A 25,392-nucleotide genomic window follows, 5' to 3' on the forward strand; every position below is an offset into this window, starting at 1 on the left:
TAGTGATGTCACCCATGTCAAATGACAGGATGTCAGCCAGCCCACTGAGAATCATAGTGCAGGCCAAAATACATCATACTGTACCGTCAGCTTACCCAGTCCTCCAGGGCCTCCTCTATGGGGTCCGTCCGCCACACTTCATTGCCGTTAGTCACACTAAACAATGACAAAAAGACACCGTGTATACGGGGTTAACGAACAGTTACCACATAGTACAACTCCGGATCAGTCAGGACTGCCCTTACATGGAGGGTACAGTCTGCTGGCGCCCCCAACTACACGTGGGCATACAGCGAAGCTCTGTGGGGGCTTGTTGTTTGCGGGAGGACTTGTAGTTTGTATCGGTACCACTCTGAGATACAGGCGACCTTTAGATTACTTTTTATTATGCTTTTTGGGAGGCGAACAAAAGAAAAACAATAATTCTGGCGTTAGTTTTTGAAGTTATTTTTACGGCGTTGACTATACGACAAATAACAAAATATTCTCATTATCGGGGTCGTCATGAACCCGCTGACACCCATTATCTGCTGCTTTGGGGGGTATTTTATGCATTTAAAAAGTGTTTTTGTGGGAAAAATATATTTTTTGTAAACTGTTTCTTTTTTTCTTGTGAAATTTAATTTTATTTAACTTTTTTAACAATTTTTTAGTCCCTGAAGAGGACTTGACGATGTGATTGTTCGATCACTCGGATATTACACTGCATTACTTATGTAGTGCGTTCTACTAAGCCTGTGACAGCAGCCTATTAGACTCTGTGGGAGGCGGCATCTAATAAGCTGACTTAGGCCTCCTGCACACCGGGGGAAATTCCGCAGCGGGATCTCCCGCAGAATTCCCGCCCCTTGAAGCTGCCATAGGATTGCGTTAGAAAGAGCAATCCTAGGCAGACGGACGCGATTTGTCTGCGCGAAAAACAAATCACAGCATGCTCTATTTCTGTGCGGGGCTCTAAATGTCACTCCCCGGCCGCTGGCTCCGCTCTGCGCATGTGCAGGCTGGGCGGGAGCCGGCACATCACAGAGCCGGAGCCGCGGGAGCAGGTAAGTGCTGCGCTGGTCCCTGCAAGGGCTCGGGTCGGGTCCCGCTGCGAGAATTCTCACAGCGGGATCTGACCCGGCCGTCTGCAGGCGGCCTTACATGGAGGACTTTGTCCGGCTACCATGGGAACCTATTAGTAACTTATGATCGCACTGCGAGGTGACGATGGGTGAGAGCGCCCCCTCCCCCTGTCATCTGCTTACATGTGGCATGTGAGGGGTTAAACTGCCAAGATCTGAGATTTCTCTGCTAGTGGCTGTTAGAGCAGGAGCCCCGCTGTCAGTAGTCTGTCGAGCCACCCCCGTAAAAAGATGTAGAAGTGCAGGTGTAAAGCACATAAGTGCGGTCAGTAAAAAGGCGCATTGCAGTCACAAAGGGGTTAAAGTAAAGGAGTGTCCAAGTCTAGAAGTTAGATGCGCCCTTTTTATGTAATTCGGGGTTAGTAGAGGGGTCCGCTCTATTTTCGTGCGTTTCAGCGCTTTTCACCGCGCCTCGTCACCCATCACAATGACAGTGTGTGTTAGAAAGCGCTGTCAAATGTGGTATTATGGGTTCGACAATGCTGCCTGAATTTGCGGTAAAACCCCGCGGACTCAGACCCGTTTGTAGAATCCAGTTTAAAAAGATATATATATTTTTACCCACAAAACTAATTTTAAAATCGAATGCATCATTGGCGTACCGCGTGTGTAACGCCCAGACAATGGGAATGTTTCGTTATCTGTCTCGCACGGCCAACGCCATAATTTTAAAAGCTGACGCCAGAATTACTATTTTCTTTTGTTTGCCGCCCAAAAACACAATAAGAAGCGATCCAGCAGTCCAGTGTACCTCAGAGCGGTACCAATAAAAACTACGACTCCACCTGCAAACACGAGCCCCGCTGCCGGAGGATTACTGTGCCGGGCCTTAGGGTGCGGCGAGTCAATGGGGTTCATTTAAAAACGTGCTTTATTGTGCAAAAGTAGTAATAAATAAAACCTCTCTAAACCCGGTGCCGCAGTAATGAGATAAGAACGTTATCAGGTTATCTGTTACTAAATGGGGTTGTCCGCTCGTAAACTATTGATGGCCTTCAGGATAAGTCATCCATAACAGATTGGTGGGAGCCCATCCCAGATCCCCTGCCAATTGGCTGTTGTGCTCAAGGACTGAGCCGATTTCTACAGAAAGCTTCCATGCGTGGCCAGGTGTGGCACTACAGGCAAGGTTCCTATTGAAGTGAGTGGCATGTCATACCACGTCTGGCCACTGCAGTGGGAACGGCGCTGTCTGCTTCCTGTAGCAATCAGCTCAGGGCATGAGAACAGGGTCCCAGAGAACAGCTGATCAGCGGGTGTCCAGGACGGCAGGTAAGGTATCCGCTATCTTGTGGATGGGTGGGTAAAGCCCCCTGGTGCAGCACCAAGTTATGACTAACTCCTAGGGTGACCCCACATTGTGACGTTTTCTTGGCGGGGTGATTTGCCTTCCCCCCCAATCTTGAGCTACCTGAACCACGCAGGCCGGCAGACCCCCCACCGTCTACTATGGATGGCCATCACTAGTTCACAACCCCTTTAGAGGAATGCTCCACTTTTGAGTACCCTCTAACTTGCCTTCACTCTTGTGATTGCGATATCCCAAATGTGAAGGCGCCCCCCCAGACAGGAACCCCTAGCTGTCAGCTGACCTCCGGGGGTCCCAGAGAACATCTGTTATTACAGGGGGGCCCGCATCATACAACAGGTCTGATATCCATACGCCTCAGCAGAACACATGGCAGGGGGTTGCCCACGCTGCGCCGCCCCTTTAACCCCCTATAGGTATTATGTGGGTGTCACGTGACGGCCGCCCTGTAAATGGTAACTTTAGGGACACCCCGTGTACATGGCCGTATAGGTGCCGGGATCCCACTCCTCTCCCTTGGATGTGCTCTTTGTGCAGCTCCATCCAGCAAGGGTTAATCGTCTATATACCCCCTCCCTACCAATACTCACTGTATCCTGGTGCCAGGCTGGACCTTGCTGAGGCACAGGTAGCGCTGGTTGGCATGGCTGAGGGTGCAGAGGGTAGACCAGGGCGCAGCCTCCATGGTGAGGGCACTACAGGCTCAGTTCCTGCTGCAGGAGGATCCAAGCCATGATGGGAGTGATCAGCCGTGTCCACGGGGAGGAGACGGCGGGGATTAACCCTTAGCACACAGGGATCCTCTTACAAATGGGAGGGCTGCAAAGTTGTGGCCTGGGGGGGCTATTTGTGCCGGCTGACCTCCATCATTGGCAGCGACCCCGGCCGCCTGCAGACATCCACTAAACCCGAGTCATCGTAACAATAGCCCAGCCTCCATTATTCCAGCAGCCGGACCGCTGGCGACCAGGTCACTGCTGGGGTGTCACCGCTGGGATTTCCATTGTTGGGGTGTCACCGCTGGGATTGTCATTGTTGGGGTGTCACCGCTGGGATTGTCATTGTTGGGGTTGTCAATGATGGATCAGGAGGGATTTGATGTACTGGGAAAGCTGGGTGACAACCCATACAGCCCCCATTACAGCATATGTCTTAGCTGTGTAGCTTTGCAGCGAAGCCCTCCGCTCTCCCTTATATTGGCCATTCAGGCGCCTGGGAAAGTTGGGTGGCCTCCCCTGCAGGCGTGTAACGGAGGCCATGATGACTGTCGCCCGAATTTGCCAGATACAAAAGACCTAATAGAAGTTTTAACAAACTCAAAAACTTCTCTTTATAGCGGGGTGGCTGCGGTGGGCATCACATGTAGCACCAGGAGGGCAGCTCCACTATTTGGGGTGGCTGCTGGGGCATCACTGTAGCACCAGGAGGGCAGTTCCACTATTTGGGGTGGCTGCTGGGGCATCACATGTAGCACCAGGAGGGCAGTTCCACTATTTGGGGTGTGTATATCAGGGTGGCTGTGGTGGGCATCACATGTAGCACCAGGGGGGCAGCTCCACTATTTGGGGGGTGTATATCAGGGTGGCTGTGGTGGGCATCACATGTAGCACCAGGGGGGCAGCTCCACTATTTGGGGGGTGTATATCAGGGTGGCTGCAGTGGGCATCACATGTAGCACCAGGAGGGCAGCTCCACTATTTGGGGTGTGTATATCAGGGTGGCTGCAGTGGGCATCACATGTAGCACCAGGAGGGCAGCTCCACTATTTGGGATGTGTATATCAGGGTGGCTGCAGTGGGCATCACATGTAGCACCAGGAGGGCAGCTCCACTATTTGGGGTGTGTATATCAGGGTGGCTGCAGTGGGCATCACATGTAGCACCAGGAGGGCAGCTCCACTATTTGAGGTGTGTATATCAGGGTGGCTGCAGTGGGCATCACATGTAGCACCAGGAGGGCAGCTCCACTGTTTGGGGTGTGTATAGCGGTGGCCGCACCAGCCTCCTGGAGGACGGGCCTCACAGCTGATTGGAGAGACTCAAAGAAAACTCATTTATCCTTGTAGGAAAAGCAAACAGAGTGAGAAACTGCGGCGGAGCCAGAAGACGTCTCACCGGCTGGCAGGTAAGGAGTCTGGGGGTCTCGCACCACCTCCTCCCCACCGCAGGCACCTGTTCACACCACCTTGGAGCTCCCGCCGTGGGGGACGTCCCAAGAACAATGTCAGTATGGAGACCCTCTGCAGGTATCATTTGTGGTATTTTGTGCCAGTAAGGATACCGCGATGGAAGGAAGCGCAAACGTGGTGCGAACATACCCTCATACTCCAAACCCAGGGGTATCCCCCTAATCCAGCACAGAGCTGCAACAGAGTAGTCCCCAAACCAGAAGAACCATCAGGACACCCCTCAGTCCTTGGGGCGTATTCACACGGGATATCGGACTGACTGCGATCTGGGCAGAAAAGAACACGCTGCTACCAATGTGATTATATTTATTCACACGAGCGGTTTGTCTCTCAGACTGATGATTTTTGAGATTGATGTCCTGTTTTGGGGCATTTTGGACACAGAATCGCACATTATTTCTTATGGCAGCAACAAACCCGTATCACACGGTGCGATTTTCGTGCAATTTTTCTGTTTCCTGTTGAAACAACCCGCGGTTTTCATGAGTCTCACGTGTCGTAAAATGCATCAGTCGCCACAGAAGTGGCCGGAGTGTAAGTGCGATATTGGTGCGCGTTCCTCGTACCGCTGGTGCACCCGCCCGTGTGATCCCAGCCCGAGGCTCGTGCCGCATGCGGGAACCTGACATTTCTGCCTGCGATTGTGATGCATTTTGCAACACAATTGTCACATGCGTGAAAACGGCAGGCGCAGCGATTCGAATGCACGCGGACCCATAAAATAATCGCTTATATCCACGGGCGCGTTTTATGCATTGCAAGACACAGAAATAGAACCCGCTGTTGTAAATGGGTCCGTTTACACGTCAGATGTTTCTATTGCAGCGACCCGGAATAATCGCAGCGTGTTCTATTTCTCAGCGACCTTTTTCTTGCTTCACATCTTCTTTTCCCTGTAGTTGCGTTGCGGCGCTCGCATGTTCATGTCGATGCAACTTTCATGCGAATGTGATGCAGTTTTTAAAATTTTCCTATTGACAAAAGATGCGATGCAGTTTTCTCCGAGCGATACCGCGATGCCTGCGCCAATTCACATGTGCGTTTGTTATGCAGACCTATGGTGTGTGTAAAAACCGCAGCTGGTCCTACTTTGGTCGGTATTCACGGATCATAATCACCCTTTAATGTCTATGGGGGAGTAAACGGGTGCTGCGGTCAGGGGATAACAAAATGACTACCAACCGGGCCGGTTTTGTTTTGGATGCGGACATTCTGTAAACGTACCCCAAGGGCGGCTTTACACGGAATAGCTACAATCCGAATAATCACTTGCATGTAACATGTTCTGTGGATACACGGCCACCAACGGTGATGAGTACACATTCCCTCACTAGTCGCTTCGTTTCAGCGAACCTAAAAATAGTCGCTGATTAATCATCGATTGCTGTAAACCGGCAATTGTCTCTCAACGACCAGCCGGTAACTGTGCAGGGAGAATGGCATTTCAGCGATCACAAAAATAAACACGTGGATAACAAGTGGCCCATATAAAAACAGCCAAAGAGTCAGTCAGTCGTGCACTAACAGCGGGTTGTGGCAACTGGTTTGAGTGACTATTCAAATGATAGCTGTGTTGTGTGAAGCCTCCCTAAAGAGATTTCCCATAGAGTTTTAAGGCACATGCGATATAATCATAACAGTAGGGGTACCGCAGTGGGGACTGCAACCACTCCTGGGGGTACCGCAGTAGGGACTGCAACCTGTTCTGGGGGTACTACAGTGGGGATTACAACCACTCCTGGGGGTACTACAGTGGGGACTACAACCCGTTCTAGGGGTGCCGCAGTGGGGACTGCATCCTGTTCTGGGGGTACTACAGTGGGGACTACAACCACTCCTGGGGGTACTACAGTGGGGACTACAACCTGTCCTGGGGGTACCGCAGTGGGGACTACAATCTGTCATGGGGGTACCGCAGTGGGGACTACAACCGGTCCTGGGGGTACCGCAGTGGGGCTACAACCGATCCTGGGGGTACCGCAGTGGGGACTACAATCGGTACTGGGGGTACGGCAGTGTGCACTACAATCGGTCCTGGGGGTACCTGCAGTGTGGACTACAAGCGGTCCTGGGGGTACCTGCAGTGTGGACTACAAGCGGTCCTGGGGGTACCTGCAGTGTGGACTACAAGCGGTCCTGGGGGTACCTGCAGTGTGGACTACAAGCGGTCCTGGGGGTACCTGCAGTGTGGACTACAAGCGGTCCTGGGGGTACCTGCAGTGTGGACTACAAGCGGTCCTGGGGGTACCTGCAGTGTGGACTACAAGCGGTCCTGGGGGAACCTCAGTGTGGACTACAAGCGGTCCTAGGGGAACCTCAGTGTGGACTACAAGCGGTCCTGGGGGAACCTCAGTGTGGACTACAAGCGGTCCTGGGGGAACCTCAGTGTGGACTACAAGCGGTCCTGGGGGTACCGCAGTGTGGACTACAAGCGGTCCTGGGGGTACTGCAGTATGGACTACAAGCGGTCCTGGGGAAACCTCAGTGGGGACTAGTTCTTTATTGCTGCGTTCCTTCAGGAATCCTTCACACTAGCAGATGTTGCGGGCGTTGGATGATCACTGATCACAACGATTGGCGCTCGTTTACTCAGCCTTTATACAAGCTGCTTCAGACTGTATTGGGGACGAACAATTATTTGTACTCGATACGCTAACATAACATTAAGCAGATGAACACGTCTACACGTCTCGCTCCATGGGAGGCTTCGGGTATTTTTAACGTTGCGTAACAAACTGGTATTTTAAACTCTTAAAGCGACAGTAACCCTAATACCATCCAGATACATCTACATCACTGCTTTAGCTCCTCCTGGCAGCAGCAAGGCTCAGAACATCTTCATCACTTCTTCACATAACTGTCCGCACCTTTTGTCACTTCTCCTTAATGCAGCATAATGTGCACAATCTACACCATGGCCGTAGGCCCCGACCTCGAATACCTCGTTGGAGCAGCGTCCTTACTTCATAGACATCACTTAAAATATCCAGAGGTCGTCCCATCACCATCGTACTAGCGGTATCTCCTGCGTTACTTCTTGCCTGCTGCATCATCCTAATCTCGTGCCTTGCTGCGCCATCACATTTCCTGCGTCACATTATGCATCGCATTAACACTTTATATAAACCCTCCTGTATAGAACACACCTACATCACCCATTAACCCTCGCAAGGCCTTGCATAACCTGATTAAGCTATGGCGCCATCACGCTAACCGTATGAATTTTGGTTGCGCGTCGCTTGCAATTTTCCTATCATAGACTGCAATGCTTCTCGCCCGCAACCTGTCTGCGATCTGCCTGTTTCTGTAGCAGGTAAATCGGAGCTCTAGAACATTCTCATGAAGCGCATCGCAGGAATTATTTTGTTACGAGACTTTTCTGAGATTTTGCACGCAATTTACATTGATGTGCGGTGAAAACGTCACATACGACTTGCAACCTATGACCAAAAATACAACATTCCTGTCGCAGTCATGAGAGGTTGCATGACACGGCCACGTAGGCCATCATTAAATGCAATGCCGCAGTGTGACCTTGCGCTCTTCATGTCGCCCCGTAGCTCTAGCCTAACATGGCTGCACAGGTTGTAGGCTTGTACCCCGGGTGACGTTACCCGTGACCGTCTGGAACTGTATGCTGTGTTTGTTCTGACAGGCTCCTCATGGTGACAGAAGAGCTAACAATTACACCGTCTGTCATGGACAGCCTATTGCCCCGCCTCCTCTCGCCATTGCCGGAAGAGGTGCAGGAATGCGTTACCCTGTTGATGAGTGAAATACAGAGTCAATGTGAGGAGTTGGTGGAAGCTCTGGTCAAGGATCCACGGTGTGATCGGTACTTGGCAGCCCTGTGCAAGTTCCTGCACACCACTAATATTCGGTAAGTTCTATCTAGGTCATAGATGGGTGGAGAGTAATGATGTCATCATAACGTGCGCTAATAATACTGTCATATGGTGCTTATGTAAAAATATCCACAGGGTCGTTGGATGACCCCCAGAGGCCTCCACTAAGGTGAGCATAACGAAGACCAACATCTCCTCAGGGGGAAGGTTTCCCCTAAACTCCATTAGAAGGTACCATCTGTATCCTGGATCAGCAGGCCGTATCATAGTCATTGCGTCATCCTGCAGTGGGCCCAGGGCACAGCAGAGGCGTAGTTCCTGCAACTCTTTAGTAGAATGAGGCAGGTCGTAGATGTCACACATATTGACTCTAGATATATCGCTCCAGTACCCTCTCAATGACAGTTTTGCTATAGTTCCTTTGTCCATGGGATGGTAAAGCAGTGCCTAGTTATCCCGTTGGGGAAGTTCAAGATCTGGGGCTCTATAATCAGCTTCCGATTAAAGATTCTGAATATCTCTGCCATAGAGATATTCCTCACGCTCTCTACTGCTTCGTATACACCATCTGCAAACTGTAGGTCCCTCCTAGAACCACCTAACCAGAGCCGAGGCACGCGACATCCCAGACTGTCCCCAGCTTTAAGGGCACAATAAACAGACTGTTCCTATAGGGGAATTTGCAGATTTACAATGCAAGGGAGGTTACCTCACCCCCATTACGTTTCCCCCCTCTTTAAGAATGGTTGTCCTCGACATGGTGACAAACACACTAAGCAATAAACATGCCCAGTATTAATAAACAGGTCATCAACATAATGGGAAAGTGGTATCAAGAAGCATCAGCTCAGAAATGCAGTATTTAGTCCTTTGGTCTGCCCTGACCACCTCTCACCACAACCACCAGTCAGAACCGGACATTTACTGCTTGTCCCCCTTGCAATGGAGCTCCAGCCCCCTCAGCTTTCCTGGGGTCTCAAATGCAATTTCACTTCTGGGGGTTATGACGCTGTTCTCTCAGTAGGAAGATGTTTAGAAGGGTCCGAGGGACCAAGGTCTACCCAGTCCTCCATGATAGGATGCTGGCCTCCTGGTTCCTCTAGCCACTGAATTACTGTAGCCCAATGACCTCTTAGGCCCGCTACCCAGGGGAAGTATATCGTTTCTCTTCCCTTGTAAATCATGATGGGTAATCTGAAGATCTGGTCGGGCCACCAACATCTGATGTAAAACCGGGGTGTCATAACTACCAAGATCAGGGACTGAACCATAACCAGAATACGGATAGAACTTTATCAATGTCAACGCCGTGGCGCTCTTCAGGTGTCGTGCTGCAGACTCAGTCGCTCCTTCTGTCCCTGATGTACCTATTGGGCCTTTCTTAATCAATTGCTATTCCTTCTGCAGGACCCATTTGAGAAGTGTGGAGATTGTCTGCTGCCACACTTATCCTTCCGCTAGCAACCAGACTTTCTGGCCCCATTTCTTCCCGTGAAGTCTTGATATCTTCCCCGGTAGCTGCAGCCTCCAAAATGGCACTGACCCTTGTAAAAATGTCCCCAGTGTCGTTGGCCCCCAGTGGGTTCCTTTAGGGGAATTTGCACATTTCCGTTGCAGGAGAGGTTACACCCCCCCTCCTTACACTTAATACACAAAGATTCCATACTGTGAACATATAGGTGCTACATGGTGACTAATGGTGCAATTATCGGGTAGACATACGCCACAATGTTTGTTCCCCAACGATCGGCCTGTTTGTGCAAAAGATCAGGCGATGAATGAAAAAACTCTCATTCATCCGTTGATCTGCTGGCTGGTCTGATCTGGTTGGCTGTACAGCTTCTTGTTCACACGCAGAGACGTACATCTGGTTACGAGCGTTTTTATAAACGGCGATTGGTATCCCTTCTACACAATCAACGGTTTACTTTGTTGGCTGATCTTTTGCGCATTCAAATGTTCCGAGGGGAAACGAACATTCGGGTGAAGGTTTACGCCCTATCGGCACCTTAAGTCATCCATATAACCAAGAACTCACTCAATGCCAATAAGCTGTCTATCAGCACTTACATTTTTGTATTGCACGCTTTGTGAAAACATTAACATTAGGGTTAGAGTAACGTGACGTCCTTCCGATCGTGTACACTTAGACAAGTCATAGAAAGGCCATCAGTGGCATTAACACAGATTGTGCTGCGGGTACACACACCAAACAAGCTGCCAATGAAGTGTACTCAAGGTGGAGCGCGGCTCTGGTACGGCCCGGGACCTTTCGTTGGGGATCACAGCATAATAGAGAGGCGAACATAATACATCCGCAGGGTAAACACAAACCTTCAGAAGCATGACAGATCCTCGGCAACCGAGCCCAAAATAAAGTGTGGGTGAAGTAACAATCGCGGTAAAGCAAACACGTGCGGCCAACGTCAACAGATCGTGTTCGCCCACCGCCCCTAACCTCAGCGTCATGGTGGCTTAAACATAGAAAGTATTAGGAAGAAGGGTTCACATACTTATATCAAATGCCAAGAATTAACAGTTCATTCTTTTGTCTCTGTTGTCAGCCGTCTTCAGCAGACCTCAGTTATGGCTGCCACTGGGCAGTCCAACCGGTAGCAGAGTTGGTCTACAGCGACAAACTTCAGCGCACGAGGTGAACATTTTCCATCTACGACAGATTTTTAGTGCTGATTTCTCCTCTTCAAACGAGGGGGTGAAATTCACGTAAGATCCGCGTCAGACTCATCAGTCGTACGCCAAACAAGCACAGGGGAACGTGAGCCTCCATTTGTATCAGTTTGGCGTCCGTTTAATGGATTCTTTAGTGTACGTTATTGTGTTTTGTCGTTTCCGTCTGAGCGCGTGCAGAAACAAAGCCGCTCGTTAGACAACCGCTAACAGATACACGGTGAAGGCTTCCCATCTTCATCCGTTCTCCACTGACAACAATAATGCCCCATTCACAGTGGCGCCCGCAGATCCCGTCTACTTCCCGTTGTTTGGCTTTAACCTCAAAGCCGAACAATGAAAATGCCGGATCCGGGATGACGGGCACGAACGCCACCAAATGGACACCATTGACTGTACAATGGCGTACGTCCGGCTTCTGCTCGTCCAACCAGCATTTTCCTGGATGAAATAGCGCTTTGCCGTCTGTCTTTTGTACAAGAGGCTCCAAACAGAACCTTTGAGGCTAATTTCACACGGGAGAGTGCGATATCTGGCCGTGAAACTCGGTCTGACATCGCGCTCGCCAACATGCAATACGCCCCCGCGGATGCGAGTCGCTTTGTATAAAAACTACCCTCTCATTACTTCGGGGATCGTGGAGTATTTCCCATTGTTTTCAATAGGAAGCATCGCACCCGTGTGCATCTAGCACGGCCCTATTGAAAACCATACGCGATGTGAGGGCAGACCCAAAGATAGGACATGCCTCCATCTTCTTTATTGCATCGTGATACGATGCAATGCGGGGAAAAAAACGCTCGTGTCTTTGACCCCATTCAAAAGAATGGGGTTCGTATTCGCGCAGTTGTGAAACCAGCCTAAATCGGTGGCTCGGCTGACTGCTGACGACCAGGCTCCTGCTCATATTTCTCAGATCCTGTCAGTTTAACCCTTTACATGCCACCATCAATAGCCAGTGCTACATGTTGACTAGGGAAGGGGGCTTCTCCTGTCACCCATTGGCATCCCACCGTACACAAGGTACAAGTCTAATAGGCTGCTGAGGTAGGCTTAGAAGGATGCATTACACAAGTATTGCAGTGTACTATTGTAGCGATTGAACAATTCCATCTTTAGGTCCTCTTCAAGGAATAAAAAAATTGCATTAAAAAAATTCCAAAAAGTTTAACTTTCTTTTTTAAGAAACTCATTGTTTATTATTTATCTCGCAGGGTGCACACCATAAAAATAATTTTAAAAACTAATGCCACGATTGGTATTTTTTTTGTTCTCCTATCAAAAATCCTAATAAAAACTAATCCAGCAGTCACGTGGCCCCCAAACTGGTACCGATAAAAACTACAACTCATCCCGCAAATAACAAGCCGCACGGAGCTCCGCTGCCGGGAGAACAGAAGAGTTCGGGGTCTTAGAATGCGGCGATGCAGGCGGTTGTTTTACATGATTTTATTGTGAAAAAGTAGTAAAATAAAAGCCTCTCTATACGCGCCGCAGGAATCGCGCCGATCAGGTTAGAAAGTCATCAGGCTATTTTTTACCGATTGGTGAACGCCGTAAAAACAAAATCCCCAAAACAATGGCGGAATTTCTGGACGTTTTTTCCATATCACCCCCCGCCCCACACACACACACAAAAAAGAAAATTGTAATAAGTCCTACAGCACATAATACGGACCCCGGAATGCGGCCAGTAAAATATACAACTCCTCCCGCAAAAAGCGCTCGTATGGCTGTCGCTGATTTACGGCTCTTGCAATGTGATGATGAAGATCGCTGGTCATTAAGGCAAAAAACAGGCTGGTCACTGAGGGGTTAAAAAAGCCTAATTAAGGGCGTTAAATACAAAGTGGTTTTGTGGTTACAGAATGCGTTTTGCGTCGGTCGGTGACTGTTAGGAGGGTGTCGCGAACACTTGGCCCAGCGGTTTGCTTCGGCCTCGTTACAGTCAGTGTTACTTTGTGTCACACGGACCCTCGTTACATTCTACAGTGCAGCCCGTCGGGGATTAGTGGGGCGCTCTGCTGCTTATCCGCTTGTTTACATGTTCGGCGCGGCTGTAATCCACGTGCTGCTCAGATCTGCTGGCACCGCGCCATTCCTGGCTCCACAAGTCTCCGTTTGCTTACAGCAGCGTTACCCCGGTGACTGCTGAGCTCGGCGTGTTGTTTACCAGGAGACTCTACGCTAGCCGCCAGGACGGAGATGAGGAGAGGCCAGGATGCCACCTACCTGCCCGTGTGCCCCAGCAAGAGCAGCGGCACCCTGGCAACGGGACAGGAGGCTATGTGAGGGGGGATGCAGGGACCCCAAGACTGCATTATAGCACCAACCCCATCCTGACCACTTACAAGGCATCACAGAAGCAACTATATTATACGAACACTATTATATATACCACTATCATATACGACACTGTTGTATGGCACCATTATATACGACACTGTTGTATGGCACCATTATATACGACACTGTTGTATGGCACCATTATATACGACACTGTTGTATGGCACCGTTATATACGACACTGTTGTATGGCACCGTTATATACGACACTGTTGTATGGCACCGTTATATACGACACTGTTGTATGGCACCGTTATATACGACACTGTTGTATGGCACCATTATATACGACACTGTTGTATGGCACCGTTATATACGACACTGTTGTATGGCACCGTTATATACGACACTGTTGTATGGCACCATTATATATGACACTGTTGTATGGCACCATTATATACGACACTGTTGTATGGCACCATTATATACGACACTGTTGTATGGCACCGTTATATACGACACTGTTGTATGGCACCGTTATATACGACACTGTTGTATGGCACCGTTATATACGACACTGTTGTATGGCACCGTTATATACGACACTGTTGTATGGCACCATTATATACGACACTGTTGTATGGCACCGTTATATACGACACTGTTGTATGGCACCGTTATATACGACACTGTTGTATGGCACCGTTATATACGACACTGTTGTATGGCACCGTTATATACGACACTGTTGTATGGCACCATTATATACGACACTGTTGTATGGCACCATTATATACGACACTGTTGTATGGCACCATTATATACGACACTGCTGTAAGGCACCATTATATACGACACTGTTGTATGGCACCATTATATACGACACTGTTGTATGGCACCATTATATACGACACTGTTGTATGGCACCATTATATACGACACTGTTGTATGGCACCATTATATACGACACTGTTGTAAGGCACCATTATATACGACACTGTTGTATGGCACCATTATATACGACACTGTTGTATGGCACCATTATATGCGACACTGTTGTATGGCACCATTATATGCGACACTGTTGTATGGCACCATTATATGCGACACTGTTGTATGGCACCATTATATGCGACACTGTTGTATGGCACCATTATATGCGACACTGTTGTATGGCACCATTATATGCGACACTGTTGTATGGCACCATTATATGCGACACTGTTGTATGGCACCATTATATGCGACACTGTTGTATGGCACCATTATATACGACACTGTTGTAAGGCACCATTATATACGACACTGTTGTATGGCACCATTATATACGACACTGTTGTATAGCACCATTATATACGACACTGTTGTATGGCACCATTATATACGACACTGTTGTAAGGCACCATTATATACGACACTGTGAAAACAAAGATCTGGTCCGGTGTCGCCAGTAGAGCAAACTGTGATTGTTCCCAGCAAGAGAAACGACGTAATCTTGTAGATATGATACCTTTTAATGGCTAACAAAAATACATGATGTTACAGCGAGCTTAAGAACCCTGCGTTGGTTCAGCAGCTCGCTATTATTACATCATGTATTTTTGTTCGCCATTAAAAGTCATCATATCTACAAGATTACGTGGTTTCTCTTGCTGGGAACAATCCCATACGACACTGTTAAATGGCACTATATGGTGTTCCTTTTTGGGAGCCTGAATCCTCCTGAGTTGGGTATTGCAGATTCCGATGGCGGTAATATTCTGCTTTCTGTCGTTGCAGGCTCTGCAGTAATGTTGCCTACATTCTCGGTACAGTGGCGGAAGACGCAGGAGTCGCAGACATGTTAGTGAACCTCGCAAAAACCGCAACAGACTGGGACCTTCTGGGGGGACTGGGAGCGATGCTGCTATGGGACGATGCAGAATGTGTAATGAATGCTGCCGGGGCTCTGGGAACACTGGTGAGAGATCAGCTGCTCTGCTTAGAATACATGAACTCTGTCACATCTGCACCCATAAAGTCTGACCTTTGGATATGTAGCCTTCACTTGGGTCCAGGGTTACCACCCAACCAGTATAAATGATCCAAATGAGGTTCTCACAGTTACTCTGCTAGGTTTTCCAAACCACTCCTACCAGAGTTACATCCTGTGTTATACTCCAGAGCTGTACTCACTATTCTGCTGGTGGAGTCACTGTGTCCATACATTACTTATCCTGTACTGACCCTGAGTTACATCCTGTATTATACTCCAGAGCTGCACTCACTATTCTGCTGCTGGAGTCACTGTGTACATACATTACTTATCCTGTACTGACGCTGAGTTACATCCTGTATTATACTCCAGAGCTGTACTCACTGTTCTGCTGGTGGAGTCACTGTGTACATACATTACTTATCCAGTACTGCTCCTGAGTTACATCCTGTATTATACTCCAGAGCTGCACTCACTATTCTGCTGGTGGAGTCACTGTGTGCATACATTACTTATCCTGAGTTACATCCTGTTTTATCCTCCAGAGCTGCACTCACTATTCTGCTGGTTGCGTCACTGTGTACATACATTTGTTATCCTGTACTGATCCTGAGTTACGCCTTGTATTATACCCCAGAGCTGCAATCATTATTCTGCTGGTGGAGTCACTGTGTACATACATTACTTATCCTGTACTGACCCTGAGTTACATCCTGTATTATACCCCAGAGCTGCACTCACTATTCTGCTGATGGAGTCACTGTGTACATACATTACTTATCCTGTACTGACCCTGAGTTACATCCTATATTATACCCCAGAGCTACACTCGCTATTCTGCTGGGGGAGTCACTGTGTACATACATTACTTATCCAGTACTGCTCCTGAGTTACATCCTGTATTATACTCCAGAGCTGCACTCACTATTCTGCTGGTGGAGTCACTGTGTGCATACATTACTTATCCTGAGTTACATCCTGTTTTATCCTCCAGAGCTGCACTCACTATTCTGCTGGTTGCGTCACTGTGTACATACATTTGTTATCCTGTACTGATCCTGAGTTACGCCTTGTATTATACCCCAGAGCTGCAATCATTATTCTGCTGGTGGAGTCACTGTGTACATACATTACTTATCCTGTACTGACCCTGAGTTACATCCTGTATTATACCCCAGAGCTGCACTCACTATTCTGCTGATGGAGTCACTGTGTACATACATTACTTATCCTGTACTGACCCTGAGTTACATCCTGTATTATACCCCAGAGCTGCACTCACTATTCTGCTGGGGGAGTCACTGTGTACATACATTACTTATCCTGTACTGATGCTGAGTTATATCCTGTATTATACTCCAGAGCGGCACTCACTATACTGCAGCTGGAGTCACTGTGTACATACATTACTTGTCCTGTGCTGATGCTGAGTTACATCCTGTATTATACTCCAGAGCTGCACTCACTATTCTGCTGGCGGAGTCACTGTGTACATACATTACTTGTCCTGTACTGATGCTGTGTTACATCCTGTATTATACCCCAGAGCTGCACTCACTATTCTGCTGTTGGAGTCACTGTGTACATACATTACTTATCCTGTACTGCTCCTGAGTTACATCCTGTATTATACTCCAGAGCTGCGCTCACTATTCTGCTGGTGGAGTCACTGTGTACATACATTACTTATCCTGTACTGATGCTGTGTTACATCCTGTATTATACCCCAGAGCTGCGCTCACTATTCTGCTGGCAGTCACTGTGTACATACATTACTTATCCTGTACTGCTCCTGAGTTACATCCTGTATTATACTCTAGAGCTGCACTCACTATTCTGCTGTTGGAGTCACTGTGTACATACATTACTTATCCTGTACTGCTCCTGAGTTACATCCTGTATTATCCTCCAGAGCTGCACTCACTATTCTGCTGGTGGAGTCACTGTGTACATACATTACTTATCCTGTACTGCTCCTGAGTTACATCCTGTATTATCCTCCAGAGCTGCACTCATTGTTAACTATCTGGATCTGTCATGCATTAATAGATTCACTCTGTGAATGGATCGGGTAGATCCTGTATGGATGTTGTGATTGGACCTTTGAGCTCCTGACTTCTCTTCCCGCAGGCAGAGAACGGTCATGGGCGACGTTGGCTCCTCTGTTCTCCGGATTCGGACTTCATCATTGAGAACATCACCAAATTATTGGATTCTCCAAATGACTGGACCGCCAGTAACTGTGCCCTGGTGCTCGCCCGCATCTCCATGTGCCAGGAGGGCTGCGAACGGCTGCTGGAGCATCCAAAATCTGACCTGATACTACAGAAGATCATCTCCTCCCTCCATGTGGATGAGGCAGGTGAGCGGGGGGATTACAGAAGGGTCCGTCCTATTTTAGCCCTTGTCCCACCTTATTGTATAGACCCTGCATTGTGTTGCCCATCAGATGCCCCAATGTGCCCATACTGCCAGGGCCTCCACTTACAGACTAATCACTGCTACTTGCTACTAGTGATGTCCAGGGTCCGGAATGGCTTTCTAGGGGTGCCGGTCTTGTTTCGGTAGTGGCCCAGAGTTTGGCTGTTTTTAGAGTAGATGTATGTCCGCGTTGTGTAAACTGTCTTGTGTGTAATTGTGTTGATCTATGTAAGTGCTAACAAGCTTTGTCGTGGCAAAATCTGTCCTACCTAACTTGTTGTGTGTGACATTGTGGGAGTTTTGAAGAAGTTGGGAGTTGGAGTGTAGAGAAGTGAGGAGTGTGCAGAGATGTAGTTGGTGGAGGAGGACGTGTCAGCGGGAGGCTGAAGCTCGCTCTTGCTTCTGCGTGCGCAAAGCCATGGGCCTCCCATTTGCCGTAGGATATTTCCCCTCTGGGGACTGAAGCTCAGATTAATGGTTCCTATTATGACAAGTCGGCAAGAGTTACTAGCAAGCAAGAAAAGGCAAGAGTTGTGTGAGGAGTGTACCCCCGGGATCGTCTATCAGATAACGTAGACTGAGGACACCCAGATTACGGGAAGAAAAGTGTCTCCTAGAAGAACGTGTGTAACGGAGTTGAATCAGAAGGAAGCCTGCCAGAAGTGTTGTGCCTGAGACTTTCATCTTGCTTTATACTTGGAAAATCAAAGTTGGACTATGTGAGTAAAGAAAACCGTGTACCTCCGGTTTGAAAATTATCTCTTCGTCTGTGGACTCTTCTATTTAACAACGGGGAACCGTTTGCTTGAACAGAGGTACTGGCGTCACGTGACACCATTAAGACTAATCACCATTGTTTACATCTGTCTGTGCATTTTGCATTGCGAGCAGCTGAGCTGGGCCACATAACACCATTGTTGGGGAGAGATCACAGAGCCACCCGTGACAACCATCATGAGAGCCCCATGGTCTCACCCGCAACGGCCAGGCTTGCGCCCGGATGCTGTGTTTCTGCATTGTAAGATTGGATGACACTCGCTGTCATCTACAGGTTTTAGCATCTGCCACATTATGGAGGGCAGAAGTCCTCGTCTATCTGTAGTCATGGCTTCCAAAGTGATGTCTCCTCTCTCCTAGGCTGCGGTCTGAATGCAGCTTTTACTCTCGGGCGTCTGTGCGACACGGAGACGGGGAGGAGGCGGGTGCTGGTCCTGGAGGAGGCCAACAACATGGTGAGTGCTAGGCACACATTTACTAATGTGGTCATAGATTGGCCCCCAAGTATCAGCGTGACATTATCCCGACCCCCAAGTGTCAGGGTGTCATTATCCCGTCCCCAAGTGTCGGCGTGTCATTATCCCGTCCCCCAAGTGTCAGCGTGTCATTATCCCGTCCCCCAAGTATCGGCGTGTCATTATCCCGTGCCCCCCAAGTGTTGGCGTGTCATTATCCCGTCCCCCCCAAGTGTCGGCATGTCATTATCCCGTCCCCCCCAAGTGTCGGCGTGTCATTATCCCGTCCCCCCCAAGTGTCGGTGTGTCATTATCCCGTCCCCCCCAAGTGTCGGCGTGTCATTATCCCGTCCCCCCAAGTGTCGGCGTGTCATTATCCCGTCCCCCCCAAGTGTCAGTACGCTGTGTCCTGGCTCACTGATCAGTCTGTTGATATCACTAGGGGTCTCGGTGCTATTTGCCCTTTCAGGAGTAGATTATCTTCTGTTCCTACCGGTGAAGGCCCATTTGCACTGAAAGATCATCTTTTCATAACTCTAAATAGCTAATTAGCAGGCGGAGCGGGATACCACCGCAATCACTACTAGAACAAAGCAGCGGTTTTCTATATGCAAACAGCTGCATTGTTCTCAGAGCTTTCAGCTGGTGTCCCGCTGAGAACTGCCAGCGGGATACCAGTTGAAAGAATACTATTAGCACTGCCCGCTGAGAAAATCAGCCTGCGGCGCTGATAAGAGTCATTGGTGATTTCTAGCTTGCTAGAAATGAGCGGTGAACGAACAGTGCACAAAAAGTGTTTGATGGCCGCGCATTTAGACGCAAGGGTTATTGTTTAAAAGACGTCTTTTGAGCAAATTTTGAGTGATAATCGTTGTGTCTAAATGGGCCTTAAGTCATGTCTTCCCCTGATAAGTCTAGGTCGGTGCGCTGGAGGCCATGATGTCTGGAGGAGATGCAGGTGGAAGCAGAAACGCTTGCTTTGCCCTCACCTGCCTTGTGACTAGCCCGGCGGGCCACCAGCATGTCCTGAAGAGCCGCCACTTCCCTGGGGTGCTGGACACTCTCTGCCACCTCCTGCAGTCCGAGGAGCCGGACTCCTGCTGGTTCGCTGCCATGTAAGTTCTGGAGTTTCCCTTTGTTTGGGGTTTGTCAGATGGATAAAGTTTCACTTCACAAAAGCAATGACTTGAATGATCCCTAACGAGGAGCGATGAGGAGGATCGGCGCCGCCAAAATCACACCACAGGTTTGCAAATGTTGAAATGTCTAATCGGTGACCTGCTGACAGAAGGAAATCCGAGGGGTCAAAGTAAATCCTACACAGGGCTGCAGGAAGCCATAACCGGAGTCTGGGCGACTGCAGCGTGGAGAAGGTGCGCAGAGGCTTTCCAGCCCACTCAGGAATTTAAGGGGGATTTTATTTTATTGGGGTTCTCCTCCTAAATTTGTTTCTCCACAAATCTGGTTGACGCTCCTCTGGCTGAAGACTTGAATAATCAGAGACCATCTGGTTGCTAAGGACTCACTGCTTGGCAACCCTGTTAATAGGACTGTGGTTGTTAGGTGATATATCCCTAGCAACCAGACTGTCAGACATGACTCAGCTGGGAGAAGAAGTTCTTACACCTCATTCGTGTATTTACGGTCCATATTACTTGTGTAATACGGAGAGCTGAAGCCACATTAACTTGGATTGGGGTATTCAGACATCTGTGTACGCAGCGGGAACAAAACATGGCATCCAGACCGGGACGTTGCTTCCCATCACAAATCAGTGGGACGCGTATTGTCAGAGGATTCTGGTGTGGAATTCACAGCAATATACACCTCAAAATCTGCCGTGTGAAACTAATGTCAGCGCGATCGCGTGAATACGCACGATACACGAATACTCATCGCGTATTTACACATCAGTGGGCCGCCGTGTATATTCTATTGCTCATGAAACATGTAGTGAATACACACAAAACAAATGCGATAAGCAGGGAATGCTGCATATTTCACAGCTTACGCCCGTACGACTGAGCCCTGAAGGCGCTATTACACAAGCGCTAGTGGCGGCCGCCAGTGCTCAGCGTTTCCCGACAATCTGCAAGTGCAGACTTGCAGCTAATGATATTACATGACGGCAATTATCTCACAGCGCCTTAGGGGACGTTCACACGTAGCGGAATGTGGCGCAGATCTTTCACAGCAGAAACTCCTTAACAAAATCTGCGCCATTGATGCGGATTTTGACTTGGCTTTTAATGCAGATTAAAAGGGTGAAATCTGCTACGGATCCGCCTTAAAAACTGCATCAAAATCCGCACCAGTCTATGCATTGCGACCATTTTTTTGTTGCAGCTTTGATACAGATTTTGGTGCAGATTTTCCGCTGTGTGTGAACGTCCCCTAAGGGTCCTTCATTGTGGAGCAATTTTATTCTGGTAGACAAGCGCCAATCAAGGAGATTGGCTCTAGTTAACCAGGCCTTTCGAACGCCATTACCAGAGCGCTAGCGGCAGCAGCTATCGCTCATAGTGTCCCGACAATTGCTGGGATGAACATTCAATGAGCACTATGACATGAGCGTTAAAGGCATTCGTCTAGTAGCACACAGCCTGATTCCGATATCTTAGGGGCTGATTGATCATAAATGCAATAATTGGCGCCATAGAGCGTTCGCTCTTTCTTCAGCTGCTCCTTCACACTTTTAATGGCCCTATGTGGTGTTAGAAGCCTGTAATATGGGACCACCGTGTCTACCAAGTGCCCCTTCATTGTGAGATAACTAACACAGCAGTGCCATCTTTTTAACGCCGCACCATCCGTACCCATGCCACCCGATCTTCTGGATTTCACCATAGTTTGTTGGGTCTTTGTAACGCTCTTCTCACAACCGCTCTTTCTTTACAGAACCGTTAAGGGAATCTCCAAGTTTCCTTCGGGAGTGGTGAGGTTACGGCGGCATCCAACACTCGAGGCCATCCTGAAAGTAAGTGCCCAGTACCGCGTGGTTTGTGTTGTAGGACAGTTTCATACAAGCGTATTGTCACATGCCCGTAATACCGTGTATTGCAGATATTATGACGTATGTCATCAGAATGTCATCAGTATTTGTCTCCATACTTGCTATCATTGGTCCAATAGAAAATAAGACCAATATGGAGGCAAAAACGGACACAAAGCGGCGTAAGGATTGGAGACCTTTTAAAGTGAACTTGTTCTAGGTCTTTACCAGTTTACTACAGCCTACGAGGCCGGAGTATGAGTGCGGCCAATAAACTCCGGGATGCCCCTGCCATGAGGCCACCTGAGCCTACTGTCTCAGGCGGCAATCTTTAGGACCTCAGAGAGGGGCGCTAGGGTTGCCACCCCGCCAGTATTTATCTTGCCAACTGCGATCTGGCCGGTCAGCAATCCCCCAAGCATTGCACTCAGTCTGTCCCACAGTTTTGGTTGAGCAGCCGCTGGGCTGTAATCGGTCTGTGACCCCTGACATCTCCCCCCTGTATGCAGTACAGACACCAGCTGAGAAGTCAGGGGTCACAGAGTGATTACAGGCAGTGGCCGCCCGACCGGAACTGTGGACAGAGTCAGTGCTGACCAGCTGGAGGTCCATTACAGGGGCCACTATTAGTACTGGGGCCACTATAGTAGACATTATTGCTGCTGGAGCCACTATGGCGGTCACTTACTATTGGAGCCACTATGGTGGTCACTATTGCTATCAGGACCACAAGAGAAATCACTATTACTACTGGGGGGATCAGTATTATTACTGGGGGGATCAGTATTATTACTGGGGCCACTAAGGAGGACACCTACTATTGGGGGTACAGAAACAGCCAAGTGCACCAGTCTTACACTGTTTCCGTTAATTTGCATTGAAGTGACTGGGTGTTATGGAAGCAATGCAGCGTAATGCTGTACATTATCTCCCATGTTATGGAGGACGTGTACGGCCGGTCTCACACGACTGGATCTCAATAGCAGATTCTGCGATTGCTGTCCATGCGGATTATCCATGGTAAAACACTGGCATTGAATGGCGTGTACTTTTGACAATTGGCCAATCAGAGAGCAGGTATCGTGCGTTGGTAGTCTAACGCTACCAGTGCATTATGGGGATTAGGTTGATTTTGTCGGCCATCTTGGATGGACCTGGAACTGGTGAAGCGGAGGGATGCCAGAGGAGAACAACTGCAGGTAATTTACCATCCATCCCTCCGCTCCTAGGACAGACGTCTGCCCGGCGTGTTGCATCAATGCGGCTAACCTATGTAAAGATCCGCAGCTACTGTCAATGTAAATCCGTGACCGAAAATGTGGCGCATCCGTGTTGGATTTTTTCGGTGCAGATTAGTGTTGTGTGTGCATGCCTTATGTCACATCCCCAAATTAAACAAACCCCCCAAACAAGCATTTGCTTGCCTCTCCCTGCAGAGGCTCCCGTTGTCTTCAGGGCCTGACACACAGCATCAGGATCCGAGGGGCCTAATGTGTCAGGGGGGCCTACGGGGCCCGGTCACAGCTGCAAATCCTACAACCCCTATAGTTATGCCACTGTTTCAAAAGAGTCATGGGGGCGGGGCTTGTTCCTTCAGGCCCTGTGGTTGGCATTAGCAGTGCTTGGGCATCAGACAGATGCCCTACTTAACCTTCAATGCCGCATCCAGAAACTTTCCACTGCAGAAGTAATGTAACGGTCTTTTCCAATAATTTATCACAATATGACATCTTTGCAGCTGACTTCACAAGGAATGCCCCCCCACCACCGTGCCTCCCAACCCATCCCGTCCCCGCACCCTCCGCCCTGTGCACCCCTCCCCCGCAGAAAGTAGCTTTCTCCTAAGACCAATGAATCTTGTGCCGTACAGGACACATTGGTTATTGTCCCTGGAGCGTCTTCAGGGGGCCTCAGTATCTCTCATCTCCATGGAGACCCCCTATAAATACTCTACTGGTAATGGCGCTGTCAACAGGAATTCTTCGTAGGACAGAGATGGCTTTAATGGTCGTTACTATGGAGACTATCTCGAAAGGGACTATAACGCTGAGGACATTCCGTTTCTTCTTGTTCTCTCTAATATATTTCAGGTATTTTTGCACATTGGCGATAAGTTGTCACGGCGCGCGACATGATGGGGGGTCACGGGCTTAAAAACTACATTAAGAGACGGCATATATAACAATCTGATAATGTAAACTCTTATCTTCAGCTTGAAGGAAACGTCCTCTTAGCAAATCAGCAGCAGGAAGATTACATTCCTCAAAACGTATCAGTAATCTGTGCTTCTAATGCAGCGGGGTCGCATCACGTGTGTCTTCCCTGCACTGAGCAGCGCCATCCCAATGCTGCATATACTATATAGTGGGCAGTTGCTTCTGAATATTACCGCAAGTTACATTATTGTTGTATGTGACCTCCTTATCTCTGTTGCCACAGACCATCACAGCATCGCGAACCGCTGGAGACGAGCTGCTACAAGAGGTGGAGCTCACGTTACGCCATCTGCAGCGTCTTCCCCAGCCTGCCCCTCCTACAGCGAAGATCCTAGAGTCGGGCTCAGCAATGGTGGCCTGGAAGGAGTACAGACCTCACAGCGGCCTTACTGTCACTTACAGGTCAGCAATTCCTCTTGTAGAATTTAAACAGATTTGTTAAGGATTTTTGGTTGTTTTTTGTTTTTTTTTATTAATTTTCAATTTTTAAAAATATCCCAAAATCCTGCAGTTTTCACACTGACCACTAGGCCTCTACACAAAACGACTGTCAGGTGCTTAAAGGGATTGTCCAGGGCTGGAAAAACATGGCTGCTTTCTTCCAAACACAACACCACCCTTGTCCGGGGATTGTGTCTGGTACTGCATCTCAGTTCACATTCATTTCAATGGAGCTGAGCTGCAGTACCACGCAATACCCTACGGACAAGGGTGGTGTTGTGTTTGGAAGAAATCAGCCGTGTTGTTCTAGCCCTGGACAATCCCTTTAAGAGCCCGACAGTTGTCCCAAAGATTTTTACTACTGTGCTTTCACTGAATGGAGGCGGAAGGCGCCCGGGGGTCTCTTACAGCCGCCCCCCTCTTTTCAGAGTAACGGCTGCCTGTTTATTTGATTTTTATGCCTGAGACTCTCCCTCAAGCTCTCTGGTATTTGGAGACACTGCTGTCCGCCCGTCGGTAACCCTACAACATAATCACTAAGGCCACCTGTCCACGGGCGATATTTCACTGTGTTACCTGCGGCGATAATACGCACACGGATAACGCAGTGAACACTTTCCATAGGATAACTATGTAGCATAACTATGGAAAGCGCAGCCCAATGTACATGAGCGA

General features: G+C 48.9%; 2 protein-coding genes across 4 annotated transcripts in view; one reads left to right on the forward strand and one right to left on the reverse strand.

Annotated features, from left to right (window-relative positions):
• Positions 1-3,182, reverse strand: part of PAXX (PAXX non-homologous end joining factor) — a 12,656-nt gene extending 9,474 nt beyond the window's left edge. Inside the window, exons 1-2 of the mRNA XM_066580140.1 lie at positions 3,024-3,182; positions 96-156 (exon numbers count right to left, since the gene is read on the reverse strand). Of these exons, the coding sequence (XP_066436237.1) occupies positions 96-156; positions 3,024-3,118 (156 nt within the window). The 5' untranslated portion in view covers positions 3,119-3,182. The remainder of the gene's footprint in view (positions 1-95; positions 157-3,023) is intronic.
• A 1,323-nt stretch (positions 3,183-4,505) lies between these two features.
• Positions 4,506-25,392, forward strand: part of LOC136580000 (uncharacterized) — a 32,886-nt gene continuing 11,999 nt past the window's right edge. For 2 of the 3 annotated variants that reach the window (XM_066580142.1, XM_066580143.1), the window contains exons 1-8: positions 4,506-4,557; positions 8,277-8,501; positions 15,220-15,400; positions 17,546-17,777; positions 18,974-19,068; positions 19,987-20,183; positions 21,967-22,045; positions 24,500-24,678. In XM_066580142.1, the coding sequence (XP_066436239.1) occupies positions 8,284-8,501; positions 15,220-15,400; positions 17,546-17,777; positions 18,974-19,068; positions 19,987-20,183; positions 21,967-22,045; positions 24,500-24,678 (1,181 nt within the window). In that variant the 5' untranslated portion in view covers positions 4,506-4,557; positions 8,277-8,283. Of the gene's footprint in view, positions 4,558-8,276; positions 8,502-8,601; positions 8,636-15,219; positions 15,401-17,545; positions 17,778-18,973; positions 19,069-19,986; positions 20,184-21,966; positions 22,046-24,499; positions 24,679-25,392 lie in introns of all 3 variants that reach the window. The other variant, XM_066580144.1, reaches the window with a different exon arrangement.

This window comes from Eleutherodactylus coqui, chromosome 10, assembly GCF_035609145.1.
Source record: "Eleutherodactylus coqui strain aEleCoq1 chromosome 10, aEleCoq1.hap1, whole genome shotgun sequence".
NCBI lineage: Eukaryota > Metazoa > Chordata > Amphibia > Anura > Eleutherodactylidae > Eleutherodactylus > Eleutherodactylus coqui.